The sequence below is a fragment of the Globicephala melas genome, chromosome 8 (genome assembly GCF_963455315.2).
Source record: "Globicephala melas chromosome 8, mGloMel1.2, whole genome shotgun sequence".
Taxonomy (NCBI): domain Eukaryota; kingdom Metazoa; phylum Chordata; class Mammalia; order Artiodactyla; family Delphinidae; genus Globicephala; species Globicephala melas.
Genome location: NC_083321.1, coordinates 4,539,380 through 4,559,382, shown reverse-complemented (window position 1 = coordinate 4,559,382; position 20,003 = coordinate 4,539,380). Strand labels below are relative to the sequence as shown.

General features: G+C 45.6%; 1 protein-coding gene across 2 annotated transcripts in view; it reads right to left on the bottom strand.

Moving 5' to 3' along the window:
- CPT1A (carnitine palmitoyltransferase 1A) overlaps positions 1–20,003 on the bottom strand; it is a 61,018-nt gene continuing 41,015 nt past the window's right edge. For both annotated transcript variants that reach the window (XM_030833252.2, XM_030833253.3), the window contains exons 15-19: positions 7,336–7,470; positions 5,660–5,812; positions 4,593–4,706; positions 4,258–4,350; positions 1–2,189 (exon numbers count right to left, since the gene is read on the bottom strand). In XM_030833252.2, coding sequence (XP_030689112.1) covers positions 2,103–2,189; positions 4,258–4,350; positions 4,593–4,706; positions 5,660–5,812; positions 7,336–7,470 — 582 coding nt within the window. In that variant the 3' untranslated portion in view covers positions 1–2,102. The remainder of the gene's footprint in view (positions 2,190–4,257; positions 4,351–4,592; positions 4,707–5,659; positions 5,813–7,335; positions 7,471–20,003) is intronic.

The following is a 20,003-nucleotide window of genomic DNA, read 5'->3' as shown; positions in this document are numbered from 1 at the left end:
TGTGGTAGACTGGGATTAATGGTTTTATTAATGATAACATTCATACTGCATTTCTAAGATTTATCCAAAAAAGCATATTGTATTTACATGCAATGGCCAATTCAAGATCACAAATTCAGACCACAGCTCCGTGAAGACTATGGCTTACTCCAAATTCAATTAAATACATCACACTCCTACCTCCTGCTTTCAACATGTACAGTAAAAACCCACTCTTCCTCCTTTTAGGGAATATAAAATTGCATTGATAACTGCACGGATTAGCAGTGATTACATTGGAAACACTTAAAACCTGAGAGACAAGCCCAAATAAGTCTGAGTGCTAACACGTCTGTGCTCGAATTCACCCGTGAATCATAATACAGACTGCTCAGTGGTCAACAGTGTATGATTTCAGTGGCCCTGGCTTCGACTGGAAGCTACGCCTCGCTGAGGCAGAGGGGCTGTACCCCTCACGCCTCCTTGACTACATAACACAGATGAACAGGGCCTTTTGTTGCTGTGGTGGTTAGATATCCCTTTTTGCTTTTTTTGTCTGTTCTCATTTCTGCTTGCTTTTAAAAGAAAAAAAAAGTCTTTGGCCCATTTAGGTGGGGTTTTTACATCACAACATGTACAGGGATAAAATATGCACGTGCTCTGCAGCAAGCGCCTTCCTCCGGCTCCGAGGGTTCGGCCTCGTCCCCGCATCAGTGGAGTTCAGAACTCTTAGAGAGGCGAGCCCCACCAGAACATAGTGGTCAGAAAAATAAATACATGATTTTAACAGACGGACAGCTAAGCTTGTCATTACAGCCCAGAGGCAGTGGGTATTATTTCATTCCATGATCCGTTCTTTTAAAATACTGAAGACGATTCAGCGCCTCATCGCTTTTTGGTCACTCGATCAAGGCACTCCCATCCGAAGGGTAGGCTGTGTTAAACCCAGCACCTGTCACCTGCGACATTCTAGGAGGTCACCGATAACCCATCTCCCTCCGTCTCCCTGGAAACGGGAGCGGGTCTCCTCTCTCACCAGCTGGGATGCCCAACCCTGACTGCCCTGAGGTTTGCTTTTCTCAAGTTTTGTTCCTTCCTCAGTGGCAAATGTCGCCAGTTTGGGTAAGCAGGAACCCTGAGGTACCTAGGATGTTTGCTTTTTCGGTGAGTACTCCAGACACATAATCTTTGACCACCACATCCCTCGCTCCCCATTTCTGAGGCATGCCCACGTCTTCTTTTGCAGCTTAAGGAGGAAGCATAAGGAAGGCAGTCTGATGGGGGAATGCAGCACAGCTGCCCTCGTAAGGGAACTGGTCCTTCTGGGATACAGGGACACCACAGTAAAATGCCTACATAGGGTTATCCACCCAGTAAGTTGAGAAGGAGTAAGACACCCACAATTCCACCTAAAGACTTTACAAAATAAATCTCTCGTGCAGTCTCCCTTACATTTAGGGCCTCCCGTTTTTAAGGCACTGGGTTTTGAAGACTTGCAAGGTCAGGAAAACTAAAGATGAGGCATATTACATGCTTCAAACATGGAGGCAAATGCAGACGACCAAACTAGACAGTGACAGAGTTACCACAGGGACAGAATGGGTTCCAAAAGCACAACTTTTCTTGGTTAGTGCATTGCATGTGCGTTGGCTATTAACTGCTAACATCTGCAGCTTAAACAATGCTTTTCTCCCGGAAGGAAACAAATGTTTACATCGCTCTGATAAAATTAAATGCCCGTAAGTACCAAGTGTCCAGTGGCCGCCGAAGAAGCGTGCCGGGTCGGTTGTTTCCAACGCGTATGAAGCCACAGCCCCACTCATTCCATAAATCGCTCAACGACAGTTTCACCCCTTAAGAAACACAAGGTGATGGGAAGACCTTAGGGGGGACTTTATCCAATGTCCCCCAGGTTAGGACCTGCTTGGAAGGAGTAGGGTTATACTTCATGGGGTGGAGCCTGCCATCTAGAAAAGCAAAAACACCAAACCCTCGAAGGAAAGGAAACGTCTGAGTCTTTTAGAGCAAATTTTCATCCTGAACTACAATCAGGATTCACAGCTAGTTTTCATTTGGTTTTTCATCCGAAGAGCTCATTTTCCTTCCCGGCAGTGCTAAGGGATTTACTTTTTGGAATTGGAGCTGAGCCCGAACAAACTCACGATGTCAATCATTGCCTGTTTCAGGTTCTTCCCGAAGCGATGAGAATCCTTTCATTTAAAAACAAAAAACAGAAACAGGTTACAACGTGGAAATTCTCACATTTCAAGCCTTTTCACTTGTAATCTGACTCGAAGAACTAACATTCCTTTTTACCAATTCTCTAAGCTTTGACTTAGTCGCTTAATCATTAAGTTATAGCGTCTGGAGAGATGTTAAGGGTTAAAAAAGATAGCAAACATGTTTGTGTGAGTGTGTGTTTTTTTTCTTTTCCATGATAGGTTATTACAAGACACTGCATGTAGTTCCCTGTGCTATACAGTACGACTTGGTTGCTCACCTATTTTATATATAGTAGTGTATATTTGTTTTGTTTTGTTTTTGAAAACTAAGGTGCTTATTTCTTTGTAAAAACAACTTATCAAGAGTAGTTTGGGGCTTCCCTGGTGGTGCAATGGTAGAGAGTACGCCTGCCGATGCAGGGGACACGGGTTCGTGCCCCGGTCCGGGAAGATCCCACATGCCGCGGAGCGGCTGGGCCCGTGAGCCATGGCCGCTGAGCCTGCGCGTCCAGAGCTTGTGCTCCGCAACGGGAGAGGCCACAACAGTGAGAGGCCCGCGTACCGCAAAAAAAAAAAAAAAAAAAAAAAAGAGTAGTTTGAACAGTACTTGTCTTATTCTTGTCATATAACTTATTGTATGGAGCAAACATCGTTTCCATGCCTCAGCTAATTGTCACACACCTGCTGAAGTTTCCATTAGCTTCCAACACTTTATCTTTTGCAGTGCAATAACTCTGATAGTTTGTTTTTTTAATTTAATTTTTATTTTATATTATAGTTGATTTACAATGTTGTGTTAGTTTCAGATATAGAGCAAAGTGAATCAGTTATACATATATCCATTCTTTTTCATATTCTTTTCCCATACATGTTATTACAGAATATTGAGTAGAGTTCCTTGTGCTATACAGTAGGTCCTTATTGACCATCTACTTTATATATAGTAATGTGTATCTGCTAATCCCAAACTCCTAATTTATCCCTCCCCACCCCCTTTTCCTTTTGGTAACCGTAAGTTTGTTTTCTATGTCTGTGACTCTATTTCCGTTTTGTAAATAAGTTCATTTTTATCATTTTTTAAGATTCTACATATAAGTGATTGCATGTGATATTTATCTTTCTCTGTCTGACTTACTTCACTTAGTATGATAATCCCTAGGTCCAACCATGTTGCTGCAAATGGCATTACTTCATTCTTTTTTATGGCAGAGTAATATTCCACTGTGTGTGTATGTGTACACACACACACACACACACACACACACACACACACACACTACATCTCCTTTATCCATTCATCTCTTGATGGACATTCAGGTTGCTTCCACGTCTTAGCTATTGTAAATAGTGCTGCTATGAACATTGGGGTGCATGTTATCTTTTTGAATTAAGAGTTTTCTTTGGATATATGCCCAGGAGGGGGATTGCAGGGTAATATGGTAGCTCTATTTTTAGTTTCTTAAGGAACCTCCATACTGTTTTCCATAGTGGCTGCACCAATTTACATTCTGTGTGGGTGTGGTTTCCCCTAATCTAAGGCTTCCCCTAATGTCAATGCGTTACATAAAACACAATAAGCAAGTGAATTCCAATCTTCTCTGTTAAAGGTGAGCCTGGCATTGCCTGTCAGGCTATGTACCATGTGGAAAGGAGAGAATATAAATAAGGATTAAATGTGCCATGCTAGGAAGGTGGTCACGGGTTCCATTCACAGAGAACACTGCAGACCCCTGCTTCAATGTGTATATGTATTTCTTAGCACGTGCACACGAATCTGAATCCACCCTCCAATGTTACAGAGAGTCTGGAAGCTGCAGAAGCACTCCAACGTTATGATTTAAAACCACTGTGACCAGCAAAGATACACACTTTCAACCAAATAAGATCGATCCCTTTAAAACTATTAAGAGACTTTCAAAATCCTTGTTTTGAAAATGTCCCAACCAAGTAAGAGTACATAACTGAATTGAAATTTTCTGTCAAATCAAGGATGTGCTCAAAAGAAAACAGTGAAAAACCCCAACTTTAGAAAAGAGAACTTTTGTTTTGTACTCACTGTCTCAGGGCAGGAGAACTTGGAAGAAATGTGGAAACTGATGAGCTTCTCACCCACGAGAATGTACGACACCCCGTAGCCGTCGTCAGCAACCTACGGAAAAGGTTTAAATGGATCCGTGGGGGGACTTCCCGGTGGTCCAAGGGTTGAGACCCCGCGCTTCCACTGCAGGGGGCACGGGTTCCATCCCTGGCCGGGGAACTAAGATCCTGCATGCTGCGGGGCACGGCCGATCCACCAATAGAACCCTGGGCAACGAGGCCACGGGCAAAGGGGATTTCTGACATTTTCACTGTGAGACTGCCATCAGTATCTGCAGACGCCTGGCCGCTTACCGGTCCAAAGCCGCCTCCGCTTGACACGTACTCTGGATTCCTTTCCAAATTGAACAGTTCCACCTGCTGCTGAGGGGTCTGGCTGGTGGACAATCTCCAAGGCTCAGATAGCACCTGTGGAGTAAAACAAGGAAATGTTCCAACGACACTTCCCAATTCCATCCTCTCCTGGCCCCGAGGAGCCCGGGTGGAAGACAAGAAAGGGCTTGCTCGGTGTTCACACTGTTTCAGACACCAGAGGCCTATGTCCCTGAAGGCCTCGCCGGCTCGGGGCAGGAGGTCTGCAGAGAGGGATGGAGCAGGTGAGGACACCCGGACTGGAGGGGCCAACACCGGCTGATGGGGTCTTAAGGCAGGGAAGGTGGCAGATACGTAAGATTTGGAACGGGGGCAGTGGTGTGCTGGAGCTGACTGGTACCAGCTCCCCTAAGATGGCTGCCAGATTTCCGGAACTTTCCAAGCTGCTTGTTAAACAGCCATTATTTTTTTATTATTACTTTTTTTGCGGTACGCGGGCCTCTCACCATCACGGTCCCTCCCGCTGCGGAGCACAGGCTCCGGACGCGCAGGCTCAGCGGCCATGGCTCACGGGCCCAGCCGCTCCGCGGCATGTGGGATCCTCCCGGACCGGGTCACGAACCCGCGTCCCCTGCGTCGGCAGGCGGACTATCAACCACTGCGCCACCAGGGAAGCCCAAACACAGCCATTATTAAAAAATTAAATTTTATTGGGACTTCCCTGGCAGTCCAGTGGTTAAGACTTCACACTTCCACTGCAGAGGGCTTGGGTTCGATCCCTGGTTGGGGAACTAAGAGCTCACATGCTGCGTGGCACGGCCGAAAAAAAAGAAAAACAACACTCAGAGCTCATCCCCTGCTAATTATTTTAGTACAAGCCATGGCATCCCAGGGGATGAAGAAATGCGGCTCCAATTTTCCATGGTGAGGACAGTTGAGCCCCAAGACCCACCTGTGAGGCCAGTTCCGACTGGCAAAGCTGTGCTACTGATCTACGAAGTTTTGGTTTAGCCAAGAAAGCTGAGTGGGCTGCCCCAGAAGTGACTCACCTCCTTCAGGAAAGGGGAGTCGACAGCGAGATATTTGGACACCACGTAGAGGCAGAAGAGATGGCGGTCGATCCCGGAGCCGGTCATCGCCAGGTGGCACAGGTGCTGATGCTTCTTGGACGCAATCTTGAATAACTTGAGCCTCTGTTCAACCTAAAATAACAAAAGACGAGGACTTTCAAGTCGTGCGTCATGGGCTAAGCTCCAGGATGAGGCTCACGGCCCTTCTCTCCAGCGGTCCGACGGGGTGCTGAGAAAGCACGTCACTGGTGGCGGTGCGGGTGTGTGTGTGGGGTGTCTCTGGGTGGTTGCCAAGGCGACCTGACCAGAAACCCCACTGGCCGACTGCCGCTTCCGCAGATACGCTGCGAACGGGGCGGCGTGGAGGCTGCAGGGGGACAAGTTGTTGGAGAGGCAGTTTCGGGGTCCTGTGTGCAGCCCACTGGGCATCAATCATTCCACCTTTTATACAAATGAGACCACCAAGCAGGTAGGAAAGCGCCAGCCTCCAAGCCTCATCAGGTGGAAATGACGGTCTGTCCCTCTCAGCGGGCTGTGATGTTCCTGCGGGTCATAAATAACCCTCCAAAGTGGTCTGGAAGCTCTACTAAAACAGCGCTTCCGGGGCCTTCAGGTTGGACCCGAAAAGCCTGCTTCAGCTCGTCTGGGCCCTGTTCAGTCAATCACAGAACGAGGTGACACGGCACCCTTCCGTGGGATGTGGAGGCCCATCCGGGCTCTGGCCCACCCACTCCAGAACCGGTCCTCAAGGCTGATTCTGAAGGCAGCTAGTGACAGATCAGAGCAATCCGTCACAAGACCTCCTGAGCTCTTCCCACAGAATCGAAAGCCTTTCCAGAACGGAGGTTCCTCCAGGGCAGAGCAAGAGCCCTGGGCCATGTCTCCTCCGGGGTCAGCAGGCACCTGCCCTCCGGGTCAGGCAGAACTGGCTGTGGATGGACCTCAGCCCCTAACCAGGTGTGCGGCCCAGCAGTTTGCTGAATCCATCTAAGTCTCTGTTCCTTTACCTACAAAAATGAACTGATGATACGTCATGGGCCACCGCTAGGATCGTCAAAGGCGACGTACAGAAAACCTGGAGCCCCAAGCCTGCTCAAGGAGCTTCAGCATGGGCAGCGGGCTTCAGGAACCCCGAGCAGAAGGCTCCTGTGATAGTCAGTTTTCCCACCCAGACACTGACTACTTGCACTGTCTTGCAGCATCTCCCTGCCACTCCTTTATTCACTGGCTGTGTACTGCTCTGATTTGAAGACTCTTAGGAAGTATAATCTGATTTATAGGAGTTACAGAAGGACAGAAGCTTGATGCAAACATGAACCTTTGTGTCTGTCCTGACGGTTTCCTTTTTTCTTTTTTTAAATTTTTTTTTTTTGCCACTCCACGAGGCATGCAGGATCTTAGCTCCCCGACCATGGGTTGAACCCACACCCCCTGCAGTGGAAGCGCGGAGTCCTAACCACTGGACCACCGGGGAAGACCCCGACAGTCACCTTTTAATATTTTCTGTCCCTTCGAGAGGGGTGAAGGAAAGGAGATGCTGGATACAGACCTGCTGGAGAAAGTATGCACGGGATTTAATCAGGGAAGGCTGCGTGTCAACCTCAGGGGCTGTTCTGTGAAAAGCACTGTCCCGCTCCCGGCCGGGCAGCACCTACCGTCTGCGTGGGGTCCACCATGGCCAGCACAAAGTTGCACGACTCAGTGGTGCAGGAACGCACGGTCTCCGTCCTGCCCTCTCGGAAGAGCCGGGTCATGGAGGCCTCGTAGGTGAGGGAAAATTTGCCCATGTCCTGGGAAAGGAAAAATATTTTAACACAAGGCAGGGCATGTTGACAAACTAAAGCATGAGAAGGCATCGCTTAAGATCAGCCGGGAAAAACACACTTCACCGTCAGCTGCAGTTTATAGTCATCGTCAATTTTTACTCGGGCTTATGCAGCAGGCAGGTGGAAACGTCATTAGCTTTGCAAAGGAAGGGGGCGGTCCAGGTTTCTGTTTCCAAATGCAGCTGGTGCCATGACCCGATTTCCTGAGTTTCACACACCTGCCGGAGTGCAGACGTGACTACGGAGGGATACAGGACAGGACCGGGAGATCGGCATGCAAGAGTAGGAAATTATTTAACTTCAGGAGAGGGAACCGGTTGGGAACGGCAGATGGGAGGTCTCTTTAGAATGTTCACGTTTCCTCGGTGAAATAAGTTCATCTACTCAGAGTGAGGATGGGGAGACGGCACCGGAGTCAGAAAGCGGGTGTAAAACAGGTTCTAAGGGCACAGAGAGTGGTGGTCTGGGGCCATCAGAGTCAGGGCTCATGAATTAAGGAAGATGAGCCAGCGATTTGGGGGTTTTCTCCGGCTGTGCAGGACCAAAGCAGGCAGACACCTGGACCGCGCTGGGGATGGGTCTGCTGTGCTTGGGGCCCCAGGGCCGAGGTCGGGGTGATGGTGACAGGCTGTGGAATCCAAGTCCAGAGAGAAAAAGAGGGAGGCAAGATGGGCAGAGGGAAGGGCAGGGTGGAGGCCCTGATGGGGTCCAGGAACACTGGGGTCAGGGAGCAGAGGGGAGACGGGATGACGGGAAGGGCTAGAGGCGCCTGGGGCTGGGACCCTGCAGGTGATATGCGGATGGCACAGCAGGTGACGCATGAGAGCTGGGTCAGGTCCATGGGAGCTCGGGGCAGCCCAGCACCCGTGCCATGGGAGGAAACCATCTGCAAACCACCTGCTCGAAGACAACCAAGTTCCCCCACGTGGACGGGAAAAGTGCTGAGCGGCAGTTTGTAGACCCAGATGATTCCTGACCAGACGACACCCCTCTGGGCATTTGGGTCCTGGTAGCCCCAGGGTGACAGGGGACACCCTGCAATAGGCCGATACTGTTAAGTAAATTCAGGAGCGGGCAAGGCTGAACCTCCGGTGTGTGAGCCAGACCCGTGAGTAGCCTTGCAGGGCTCTTCCCCCGACTCCCAAGGCTGGTAGGGTTGACTTAACATTGGCTGTTCCCACCATCCTGCATGTACAGGGATGAAGCCAGCCGGCCATGGGGTCTGAGTGCCATCCCAGCCTCTGGTGGCCCCCAGCGCCCAGCACAAAGACCTACCAGCTCACAACACTCGTCCTTTAATACACCGGTTATTAAATTTCCCTTGGATGGGGTCCGAGAGGTTCTAACTCCTCATTCTGGCCTACGGTCAGCAGGGGGTCCCAGGTCATTTACCAAATATGCCTTTGGGAGAACTCCCTACAGGAGGGGAGCTTACTATGGGGGTGCTTTCCAAGGGGCTCATCATGAAACACTGGGGGGAGCACGGAGGGAAGGAGGGGACAAGGAAGAAGTATAAATGTAGTATTTTAGTCATTTGATACAGGTTAACTTGGGATACATGATGCAATGATTTATTTGAAGTCAGCTTTCCAACATCAAACTTCAACTGTATAAGTGGTCAGCGCAATCATGCATTATATCCACAATTTTAAAATATGGCCATCTTGGGCTTCCCTGGTGGCGCAGTGGTTGAGAGTCCACCTGCCGATGCAGGGGACACGGGTTCGTGCCCCGGTCCGGGAAGATCTCACATGCCGTGGAGCGGCTGGGCCCGTGAGCCGTGGCTGCTGAACCTGCGCGTCCGGAGCCTGTGCTCCGCAACGGGAGAGGCCACGACAGTGAGAGGCCCGCGTACCGCAAAAAAAAACCCCAAAAAACAAATAATCCTTAACTTTGAAAGAGTAACTTGATTTAAGAGTCACTGTAATACATGCTTATGCAAAAAATTAAAACATAGAAAAATATAAGAAAATGAAGATCAATCTTCAGAGTGCTGCCTGCCAATATTTTCCCCTCTCTCCTTTCCAGACTTTGCATAGAATAAAGTGAGAGTCAGGAAGCGTTTTCTGTAAAATGCAGGTGGTAAATATCATCGTCCTGGTGGGCCAGGTGGTCTCTGCTGCAACTTTTCAGCTCTGCCACCGTAGCTCACAAACAACCGTGGACAATACGCCAAAAAGTGGGTATGACCACGTGCCAATAAACTTGATCTCTGCTCTCTGACACTTCATTTGATTTTCACCTATCACAAAACAGTCTTAATTTTTTTCAATTATTAAAACTGTAAGACCAGGGACTTCCCGCCTCCCAATGCAGGGGACACAGGTTCGAGCCCTGGTCCGGGAAGATCCCACGTGCCACGGAGCAACTAAGCCTGTGCGCCATAACTACTGAAGCCTACGCGCCTAGAGCCCACGAGCCACAACTACTGAGCCCGCGTGCCACAACTACTGAAGCCTGCAGGCCTAGAGGCCGTGCTCCGCAACAAGAGAAGCCACTGCAATGAGAAGCCCGCACACCACAACGAAGAGTAGCCCCCACTCTCCCCAACTAGAGAAAGCCCGCGCACAGCAACGAAGACCCAACGCAGCCAAAAAAACAACAAAGAAAGTAAGACCATTCTCCACTCAAGGGCCATGTGAACTAGCTGAAGGGCTCCTGTGGCCTGTGGGCCAGAGTTTGCAGATCACTTGTAAACAATGAATAACATCTTGTTTTATGACTAAGTTTTTTCCCAGAATACACCATAGAAATCATTTAATAGTTACATAATACTCCATGTATAAAAATGCCACAGTCTAACAAATTTCACTTTGAGAACCTTTTAGATTGCTTCAAATTTTTACAGAGAGGCAAGCTTAAACTCATCTTTGTCAACCTGTCCTTTCACTGAATACAATTCTCAGAGTAGAATTTGCTGGGTAAACAGGTGTGCCTTCCCAGTGATTCTTCAGGCTGTGTGCGCCCCACAGATGACCATTCCCAACTGCTGAGTTCGAACACCCCTTTCTCAGGCCACCCTTCCAAACACAGAATGTAGAAAAGCTCTTTGCAAACTGCACAGGCAAAAACTCAGTCTTATTTAAGCTGCGCTTATTAGATTCCTGGTAAGATTAAACTCTTGCTGTACGTTCACTGACTGTTTGTTGCTATTTTTCTTCTCTTGTGAACCACCAATTTCTGCTCTGACTCCATGTTTTTCTATTGGGCGGTTTATTTTCCCGAAATGGAACCATCTAGCCAGTTTTTCCAACTCCACTGATGACTCAAGTCATTCCTTCCCATAATGTTAAATGAATCGCTATATGATCTCACAGAACTATTCTGGCACCAAAACTATACCATATTAATCACTATAAGCTTCATATAAATGTTAGCCCTCCAGATGAACTTGAAGGTAAAGCCGTCAGCTCCTTTCCTACAATCACCTCCAGACCTCTTACTATGTTCACATTGCACGCGTGAACCAGGAACATCCATCTCCACGGTGACAAGTCTTTCTATCCAAAATCACAGCCTTCTCTCCCTTTCTGAGAGTCCATCCCTTCTCGACAGCTCTGGGCCTTCCTTCCCAAAGGTCCCGTCTGCTTTATAAACAGACGCCTGGGCAGTGCACTGGTTAGGACTCCACGCTTTCACTGCCTAGGGCCCAGGTTCGATCCCTGGTCGGGGAACTCAGATCCCACAAGCCGCGTGGCACAGCACGCCTGCCTGCATGAAGGAACAAAGAAAGAAAGAAACACCTGGGGTCCCAGATTTTTGTTTCCAGTTTGCATCACATTTTCCTACGATGTTTCCTGCTTGGCTATTGTGGCTCTACGAGGAAGATGCTGATCTTTGCATAATTCTGCACCGGCCCTCCTTCCTGAACACGCTTCTTAACCGTAAAAGCTTTTCCGCCTGCTCCATCTTCTGAGCAGATGAGCGAATATTCCTCCTGCCCCAGGAGCCTGTCGGCTGCACTCGCTGTACTTCACGGAAAGCTGTCTGGGAACAGCCTCCTGGGGCCTCCTCATCCTTCTTGTTTTAATGGGGTCGCCTCCACGCTTTACCTTTGAGGAATACGCTGGTGGCTGATACAGGATGGGATTTACTGTGTTAAGGAAACAGCCCTCATACTAAGAGTTATCGAGACAGGATGCTACATTTTGAATGCCTTCTTAGCAACTGCCACAATGACTGGCTTCTTCTCTGATCTAGTAATATGATTTAATCTACTGTCGGATTTACTAATACCAAACTGTCCTCCTGCCGCTGGGATCAACTATTGCTGGTGATTATATCTTCCCTGTACTGGTAGATGCTATTCGCTCTTCTTATACTCAGATTTTTTGCATCTGCACTTGTGAGCAAACTTGACCCATGGCTTCCTTTATTCGTGCAACCATCAGCTGAAAAGCTGTATCACAGCGGCTGAGGACTAGCTTGCTTGGATCCAACCTCAGCTTTGCCACAAACGAGCTATAGATTGCAGGCAGGATACCCCACCTCCTCGAGTATAAAGCGGAGATGAGAAAGTACCCTCCTCGGGGTTGCTATGAGGGTTAACCGGCTGCTGCCAGCACTCAGCCCGGCACTGGGCAGGCTCCGTGCAGGTCACTGTCACGACCAGAGTGAGGCTAGTCCTGGGAGGCCATCAGGCAGCTTCCTTCCTTCCTGAAGCCTCTGGAGCTGCCCGCTCTTCAAAGCCGCGAAGCTGCTGCCTGCCGGTTCACACTGGCGGGTGGGCAGCTCTCCAACTACCTGTCTGTCATCCACGCACACCGACCTTCTCAGACTGTCTACCTTGTCTGGGGCCCACTTTACTCATTTGTGTTCCTGCAGAAAATCCTCATTTCCTCGAGATTTTCAAACGTGTTGCTATGGAACCTGGGATCCTCTTATTAAAATCGTCTCTGTATCTGAAGGGTCACCACCTCCTCAGTTCCTAACGCTGCAGACTTACGTGCCATTTGCTTATCAATTTTTAAAAATCAAGATAATTAAATCTAAGATCCAGGACCTCAATCCCATTATATCTTCTATTCACTTCATCTGTCAGACAAAGCTCAAGTCCCCTACAATGACTGTGCTTCTCTCCAACCGCCTGGGGCGCATTCATTTCAGGGAATGTGATACTTGGGAAAAGAAAGCGTCATCATGATCGCGACCATCTTTTTTTTTTTGTTTTTTTGAATTTTATTTATACAGCAGGTTCTTATCAGTTATCCATTTTATACATATTAGTGTATATATGTCAATCCCAATCTCCCAATTCATCACACCACCACCACACTCGCCGCTTTCCCACCTTGGTGTCCATACGTTTGTTCTCTACATCTGTGTCTCTATTTCTGCCCTGCAAACCGGTTCATCTGTACCATTTTTCTAGGTTCCACATATATGCATTAATATACGATATTTGTTTTTCTCCTTCTAACTTACTTCACTCTGTATGACGGTCTCTAGATCCACCCAGGCCCCTACAAATGACCCAGTTTCGTTCCTTTTTCTGGCTGAGTAATATTCCATTGTATATATGTACCACTTCTTCTTTATCCATTCATCTGTTGATGGGCATTTAGGTTGCTTCCATGTCCTGGCTATTGTAAATAGTGCTGTAATGAACACTGGGGTGCATGTGTCTTTTTGAATTATGGTTTTCTCTGGGTATATGCCCAGTAGTGCAATTGCTGGATCATATGGTAATTCTATTTTTAGTTTTTTAAGGAACCTCCATACTGTTCTCCATAGTGGCTATATCAATTTACATTACCACTAACAGTGCAAGAGGGTTCTCTTTTCTCCACACCCTCTCCAGCATGTGCTGTTTGTAGATTTTCTGATGATGCCCATTCTAACCAGTGTGAGGTGATACCTCATTGTAGTTTTGATTTGCATTTCTCTAATAATTAGTGATGTTGAGCAGCTTTTCATGTACCTCTTGGCCATCTGTATGTCTTCTTTAGAGAAATGTCTATTTAGGTCTTCTGTCCATTTTTGGATTGGGTTGATTGTTTTTTTTAATATTGAGCTGCATGAGCTGTTTATATATTTTGGAGATTAACCCTTTGTCCGTTGATCTGTTTGCAAATATTTTCTCCCATTCTGAGGGTTGTATTTTCGTCTTGTTTGTAGTTTCCTTTGCTGTGCAAAAACTTTTAGGTTTCATTAGGTCCCATCTGTTTATTTTTGTTTTTATTTCCATTACTCTAGGAGGTGCATCAAAAAAGATCTTGCTGTGATTTATGTCAAAGAGTGTTCTTCCTATGTTTTCCTCTAAGAGTTTTATAGTGTCCAGTCTTACATTTAGGTCTCTAATCCATTTTGGATTTATTTCTGTGTATGGTGTTAGGAAGTGTTCTAATTTCATTCTTTTACATGTAGCTGTCCAGTTTTCCCAGCACCACTTACTGAAAAGACTGTCTTCTCTCCATTGCATATCCTTGCCTCCTTTGTCATAGATTAGTTGACCATAGGTGCGTGGGTTTATCTTTGGGCTTTCTATCCTGTTCCATTGATCTATATTCCCGTTTTTGTGCCAGTACCATATCGTCTTGATTACTGTAGCTTTGTAGTATAGTCTGAAGTCAGGGAGCCTGATTCCTCCAACTCCATTTTTTTCCCTCAAGACCGCTTTGGCTATTCAGGATCTTTTGTGTCTCCATAAAAATTTTAAGATTCTTTGTTCTAGTTCTGTAAAAAATGCCATTGGTAATTTGATAGGGATTGCATTGAATCTGTAGATTGCTTTGGGTAGTATAGTCATTTTCACAATAATCGTTCTTCCAATCCAAGAACATGGTATATCTCTCCATCTGTTGGTATCATCTTTAATTTCTTTCATCAGTGTCTTATAGTTTTCTGCATACAGGTCTTTTGTCTCCCTAAGTAGTTTTATTCCTAGGTATTTTATTCTTTTTGTTGCAGTGGTAAATGGGAGTGTTTCCTTAATTTCTCTTTCAGATTTTTCATCATTAGTGTATGGGAATGCAAGAGATTTCTGTGCGTTAATTTTGTATCCTGCAACTTTGCCAAATTCATTGATTAGCTCTAGTAGTTTTCTGGTGGCATCTTTAGGATTCTCTATGTATAGTATTATGTCATCTGCAAACAGTGAGTTTTACTTCTTCTTTTCCAATTTGTATTCCTTTTATTTCTTTTTCTTCTCTGATTGTCGTGGCTAGGACTTCCAAAACTGTTGAATAATAGTGGTGAGTGTGGACATCCTTGTCTTGTTCCTGATCTTAGAGGAAATGCTTTCAGTTTTTCACCATTGAGAACGATGTTTGCTGTGGGTTTGTCATATATAGCCTTTATTATGTCGAGGTAGGTTCCCTCTATGACCACTTTCTGGAGAGATTTTATTGTAAGTGGGTGTTGAATTTTGTCAAAAGCTTTTTCTGAATCTATTGAGATGATCATATAGTTTTTCTCCTTCAATTTGTTAATATGGTGTATCACATTGATTGATTTGCATATATTGAAGAATCCTTGCATCCCTGGGATAAATCCCACTTGATCGTGGTGTATGATCCTTTTAATGTGTTGGTGGATTCTGCTTGCTAGTACTTTGTTGAGGATTTGTGCATCTATATTCATCAGTGATATTGGTCTGTAATTTTCTTTTTTTGTGGTATCTTTGTCCGGTTTTGGTATCAGGGTGATGGTGCCCTCATAGAATGAGTTTGGAGTGTTCCTTCTTCTGCAATTTTTTGGAAGAGTTTGAGAAGGATGGATGTTAGCTCTTCTCTAAATGTCTGATAGAACTCACCTGTGAAGCCATCTGGTCCTGGACCTTCGTTTGTTGGAAGATTTTTTTTTTAACATTTTTATTGGAGTATACTTGCTTTACAATAGTGTGTTAGTTTCCACTTCATAACAAAGTGAATCAGTTATACATATACATATATCCCCATATCTCTTCCCTCTTGCATCTCCCTCCCTCCCACCCTCCCTAACCCACAAAGCACTGAGCTGATCTCCCTGTGCTATGCGGCTGCTTCCCACTAGCTATCTATTTTACATTTGGTAGTGTATGTATGTCCTTGCCACTCTCTCACTTTGTCCCAGCTTACACTTCCCCCTCCCCATATCCTCAAGTCCATGCTCTAGTAGGTCTGTCTTTATTCCTGTCTTGCCCCTAGCTTCTTCATGACTTTTTTTTTCTTAGATTCCATATATATGTGTTAGCATACGGTATTTGTTTTACTCTTTCTGACTTACTTCACTCTGTATGACAGACTCTAGGTCCATCCACCTCACTACAAATAACTCAATTTCGTTTCTTTTTATGGCTGAGTAATATTCCATTGTATATATGTGCCACATCTTCTTTATCCATTCATCTGTCGATGGACACTTAGGTTGCTTCCATGTCCTGGCTATTGTAAACAGAGATGCAATAAATATTGTGGTACATGACTTTTTGAATTATGGTTTGTTGGAAGACTTTTAATCACAGTTTCAACTTCATTACTTGTGATTGGTCCGTTCATATTTTCTATTTCTTCCTGGTTCAGTATTAGAAGGTTATACTTTTCTAAGAATTTGTCTATTTCTTCCAGGTTGTCCATTTTATTGGCATAGAGTTGCTTGTAGTAGTGTCTTATGATGCTTTGTATTTCTGTGGTGTCTGTTGTAACTTCTCCTTTTCCATTTCTAATTTTAATGATTTGAGTCCTCTCCCTCTTTTTCTTGATGAGTCTGGCTAATGGCTTATCAATTTTGTTTATCTTCTCAAAGAACCAGCTTTTAGGTTTACTGATCTTTGTTATTGTTTTCTTTGTTTCTATTTCATTTATTTCTGCTCTGATCTTTATGATTTCTTTCCTTCTACTAACTTTGGGTTTTGTTTGTTCTTCTTTCTCTAGGTCTTTTAGGTGTAAGGTTAGATTGTTTATTTGAGGTGTTTGTTGTTTCCTGAGGTAGGATTGTATTGCTATAAACTTCCCTCTTAGAACTGCTTTTACTGCATCCCATAGGCTTTGGATCATCGTGTTTTCATTGTCATTTGTCTCGAGGTATTTTTTTATTTCCTCTTGATTTCTTCAGTGATCTCTTAGTTATTTAGTACAGCAGTGTTTAGCCTTGATGTGTTTTGTGTTTTTTTACCTTTTTTCCCTGTAATTGATTTCTAATCTCATAGTGTTGTGGTCAGAAAAGATGCTTGATATGATTTCAATTTTCTTAAATTTACTGAGGTTTGATTTGTGACACAAGCTGTGATCTATCCTGGGGAATGTTCTGTGCGCACTTGAGAAGAAAGTGTAATCTGATGTTTTTGGATGGAACGTCCTATAAATATCAATTAAATCTATCTGGTCTATTGTGTCATTTGAAGCTTGTGTTTCGGGGCTTCCCTGGTGGCGCAGTGGTTGAGAGTCCGCCTGCTGATGTAGGGGGGACACGGGTTCGTGCCCTGGTCCAGGAAGATCCCACATGCCACGGAGTGGCTAGGCCCGTGAGCCATGGCCGCTGAGCCTGCGCATCCGGGGCCTGTGCTCCGCAACGGGAGAGGCCAGAACAGTGAGAGGCCCGCGTACAGAAAAAAAAAATAAAATTAAATTAAAAAGCTTCTGTTTCCTTATTAATTTTCTGTTTGGATGATCTGTTCATTGGTGTAAGTGAGGTGTTAAAGTCCCCCACTATTAATATGTTACTGTCGATTTCCTCTTTTAGAGCTGTTAACAGTTGCCTTATGTATTCAGGTGCTCCTATGTTGGGTGCATATATATTTACAATTGTTATATCTTCTTGGATTGATCCCTTGATCATTATGTAGTGTCCTTCCTTCTCTTGTAACATTTTTTATTTTAAAGTCTGTTTTGTCTGATATGAGTATTGCTACTCCAGCTTTCTTTTGATTTCCATTTTCATGGAATATCTTTTTCCATCCCCTCACTCTCAGTCCGTATGTGTCCCTAGGTCTGAAGTGGATCTTCTTGTAGACAGCACATATATGGGTCTTGTTTTTGTATCCATTCAGTGAGCCTGTGTCTTTTGGTTGGAACATTTAATCCATTCATGTTTAAGGTAATTATCAATATGTATGTTCCTATTACCATTTTCTTAATTGTTCTGTGTTTGTTTTTGTAAGTTCTTTTCTTCTCTTGTGTTTCCCACTTAGAGAAGTTCCTTTAGCGTTTGTTGTAGAGCTGGTTTGGCGGTGCTGAATTCTCTTAGCTTTTGCTTGTCTGTAAAGCTTTTGATTTCTTCATCGAATATGAGTAAGAGCCTTGCTGGGTAGAGTAATCTTGGTTGTAGGTTCTTCCCTTTCATCACTTTCAATATGTCTTGCCACTCCCTTCTGACTTGTAGAGTTTCTGTTGAGAAATCAGCTGTTAACTTATGGGAGTTCCCTTGTATGTTATTTGTCGTTTTTCCCTTGCTGCTTTCAATAATTTTTCTTTGTGTTTAATTTTTGCCAGTTTGATTACTATGTGTCTTGGCATGTTTCTCCTTGGGTTTATCCTGTATGGGACTCTCTGCGCTTCCTGGACTTGGGTGGCTATTTCCTTTCTCATGTTAGGGGAGTTTTCGACTATAATCTCTTCCAATATTTTCTTGGGTCCTTTCTCTCTCTCTTTTCCTTCTGGGACCCCTATGATGTGAATGTTGTTGCGTTTAATGTTGTCCCAGAGGTGTCTTAGGCTGTCTTCATGTCTTTTCATTTTTTTTCTTTATTCTGTTCCACAGCAGTGAATGCCACCATTCTGTATTCCAGGTCACTTATCCGTTCTTCTGCCTCAGTTTCTGCTATTGATTCCTTCTAGTGTATTTTTCATTTCAGTTATTGTATTGTTTGTCTCTGTTTGTTTGTTCTTTAATTCTTCTAGGTCTTTGTTAAACATTTCTTGCATCTTCTCGATCTTTGCCTCCATTCTTTTTCCGAGGTCCTGGATCATCTTCGCTATCATTATTCTGAATTCTTTTCCTGGAAGGTTGCCTATCTCCACTTCATTTAGTTGTTTTTCTGGGGTGTTATCTTGTTCCTTCATCTGGTACATAGTCCTCTGCCTTTTCATCTTGTCTATCTTTCTGTGAATGTGGTTTTTGTTCCACAGGCTGCAGGACTATAGTTCTTCTTGCTTCTGCTGTCTGCCTTCTGGTGGATTAGGCTATCTAAGAGGCTTGTGCAAGTTTCCCTGATGGGAGGGACTCGATCATGACCATCTTTATTAAGAACTGTATTACAGTTAATTTTAGGTACAACTGTGGCCCATCAGTTGTCGTTTACCTGATACTAACATTGCCTCTTGTGCTCTTCTGCATCTGTTTATCTTCCTGACCTGAGTTATAGAGGAATCGAACCTACAGGCCACCCCCTGGATCCATCCGACTCCAGTGTCACCTTGGCAGGTCACCTCATCTCTCTGAACCTCTGTTTTCTCACCTGTAAAATGGGCGAACAATAGCTCCTCCCTAGTGAGGGGACTGTGAGAGCGCTGAGACCAGTGCCTGGCACAAAGCAAAACTCACAAGGGCAGAACCGGTATCCAGGGATGCTGCACTGCATCTGGGCACAGCACTCAAGCTTTAAAACGAAAGTTCTCTGTTAAAAACAGGGCACATCTTGGGACTTCCCTGGCGGTCCAGTGGTTAGGACTTTGCCTTGCAATGCAGGGTGTACAGGTTCGTTCCCTGGTCAGGGAGCTAAGATCCCACATGCCTCGTGGCCAAAAAACCAATACATAAAACAAAAGCAGTATATTGTAACAAGTTCAATAAGGACTTTAAAAATGTTCCCCATCAAAAATAATTCTTAAAGAAAAAACAAAATGGGTTCGATCCCTGGTCAGGGAACTAAGATCCTGCCTGCTGCTTGGCATGGCCAAAGAAAAAACAAAAATGAAAACAAAAAACATTAAAAACAAACAAACAACAACAACAGAAAACCAGGGCATATCTTGAGCCAATGCCACTAGGATTTCTGCCAGCCCTGGAAACTAGGGGTGCCCTCTCAGGGTGGAACGCTCCCTCCAACAGAAAAAAATCCCACTAAGGTCCTCCTGGGGCCTGGGCTATGTCTCTGATGGGACCGTCACGTGCAAGCCAGAATGTGCCCAGAGGCCCAGAGAGGCAGTGGAAACACCACGAGCTTCTGATCCTACAGGGACCCCATCTATCCCAGAGCACCTCCCAGGGCCTGGCATATCCACTTTTATGAAAGAGGGTGTCAAAGGTCAGAGACACCCAGTCATTTGCCTTAAGTAGTTCTGCTTTACCAAACCCTAGGACTGGGAGCTTAAAGGTTTATTTCCCACTTTGTGGAGCAATGAGATCTCACTTGGCTACCATCCCCCACACTCTCCCTCTACTCCTACGCAATACAGGAAACCGCCACTGCTCCAGGCGCTTCTGCTGGACGCTTGTCCCATCTGTCTGTGGGAGGAGCCCCCACACCATGACAGGCACGACCTGCTCCCATGATGGGTCCTCCCTATCTGCTGGGCAAACGGCCTTGGACCTGCACTTAGGGACCCCAGAAGCCCTCAGGATGAAAACCCCAGCAGCCC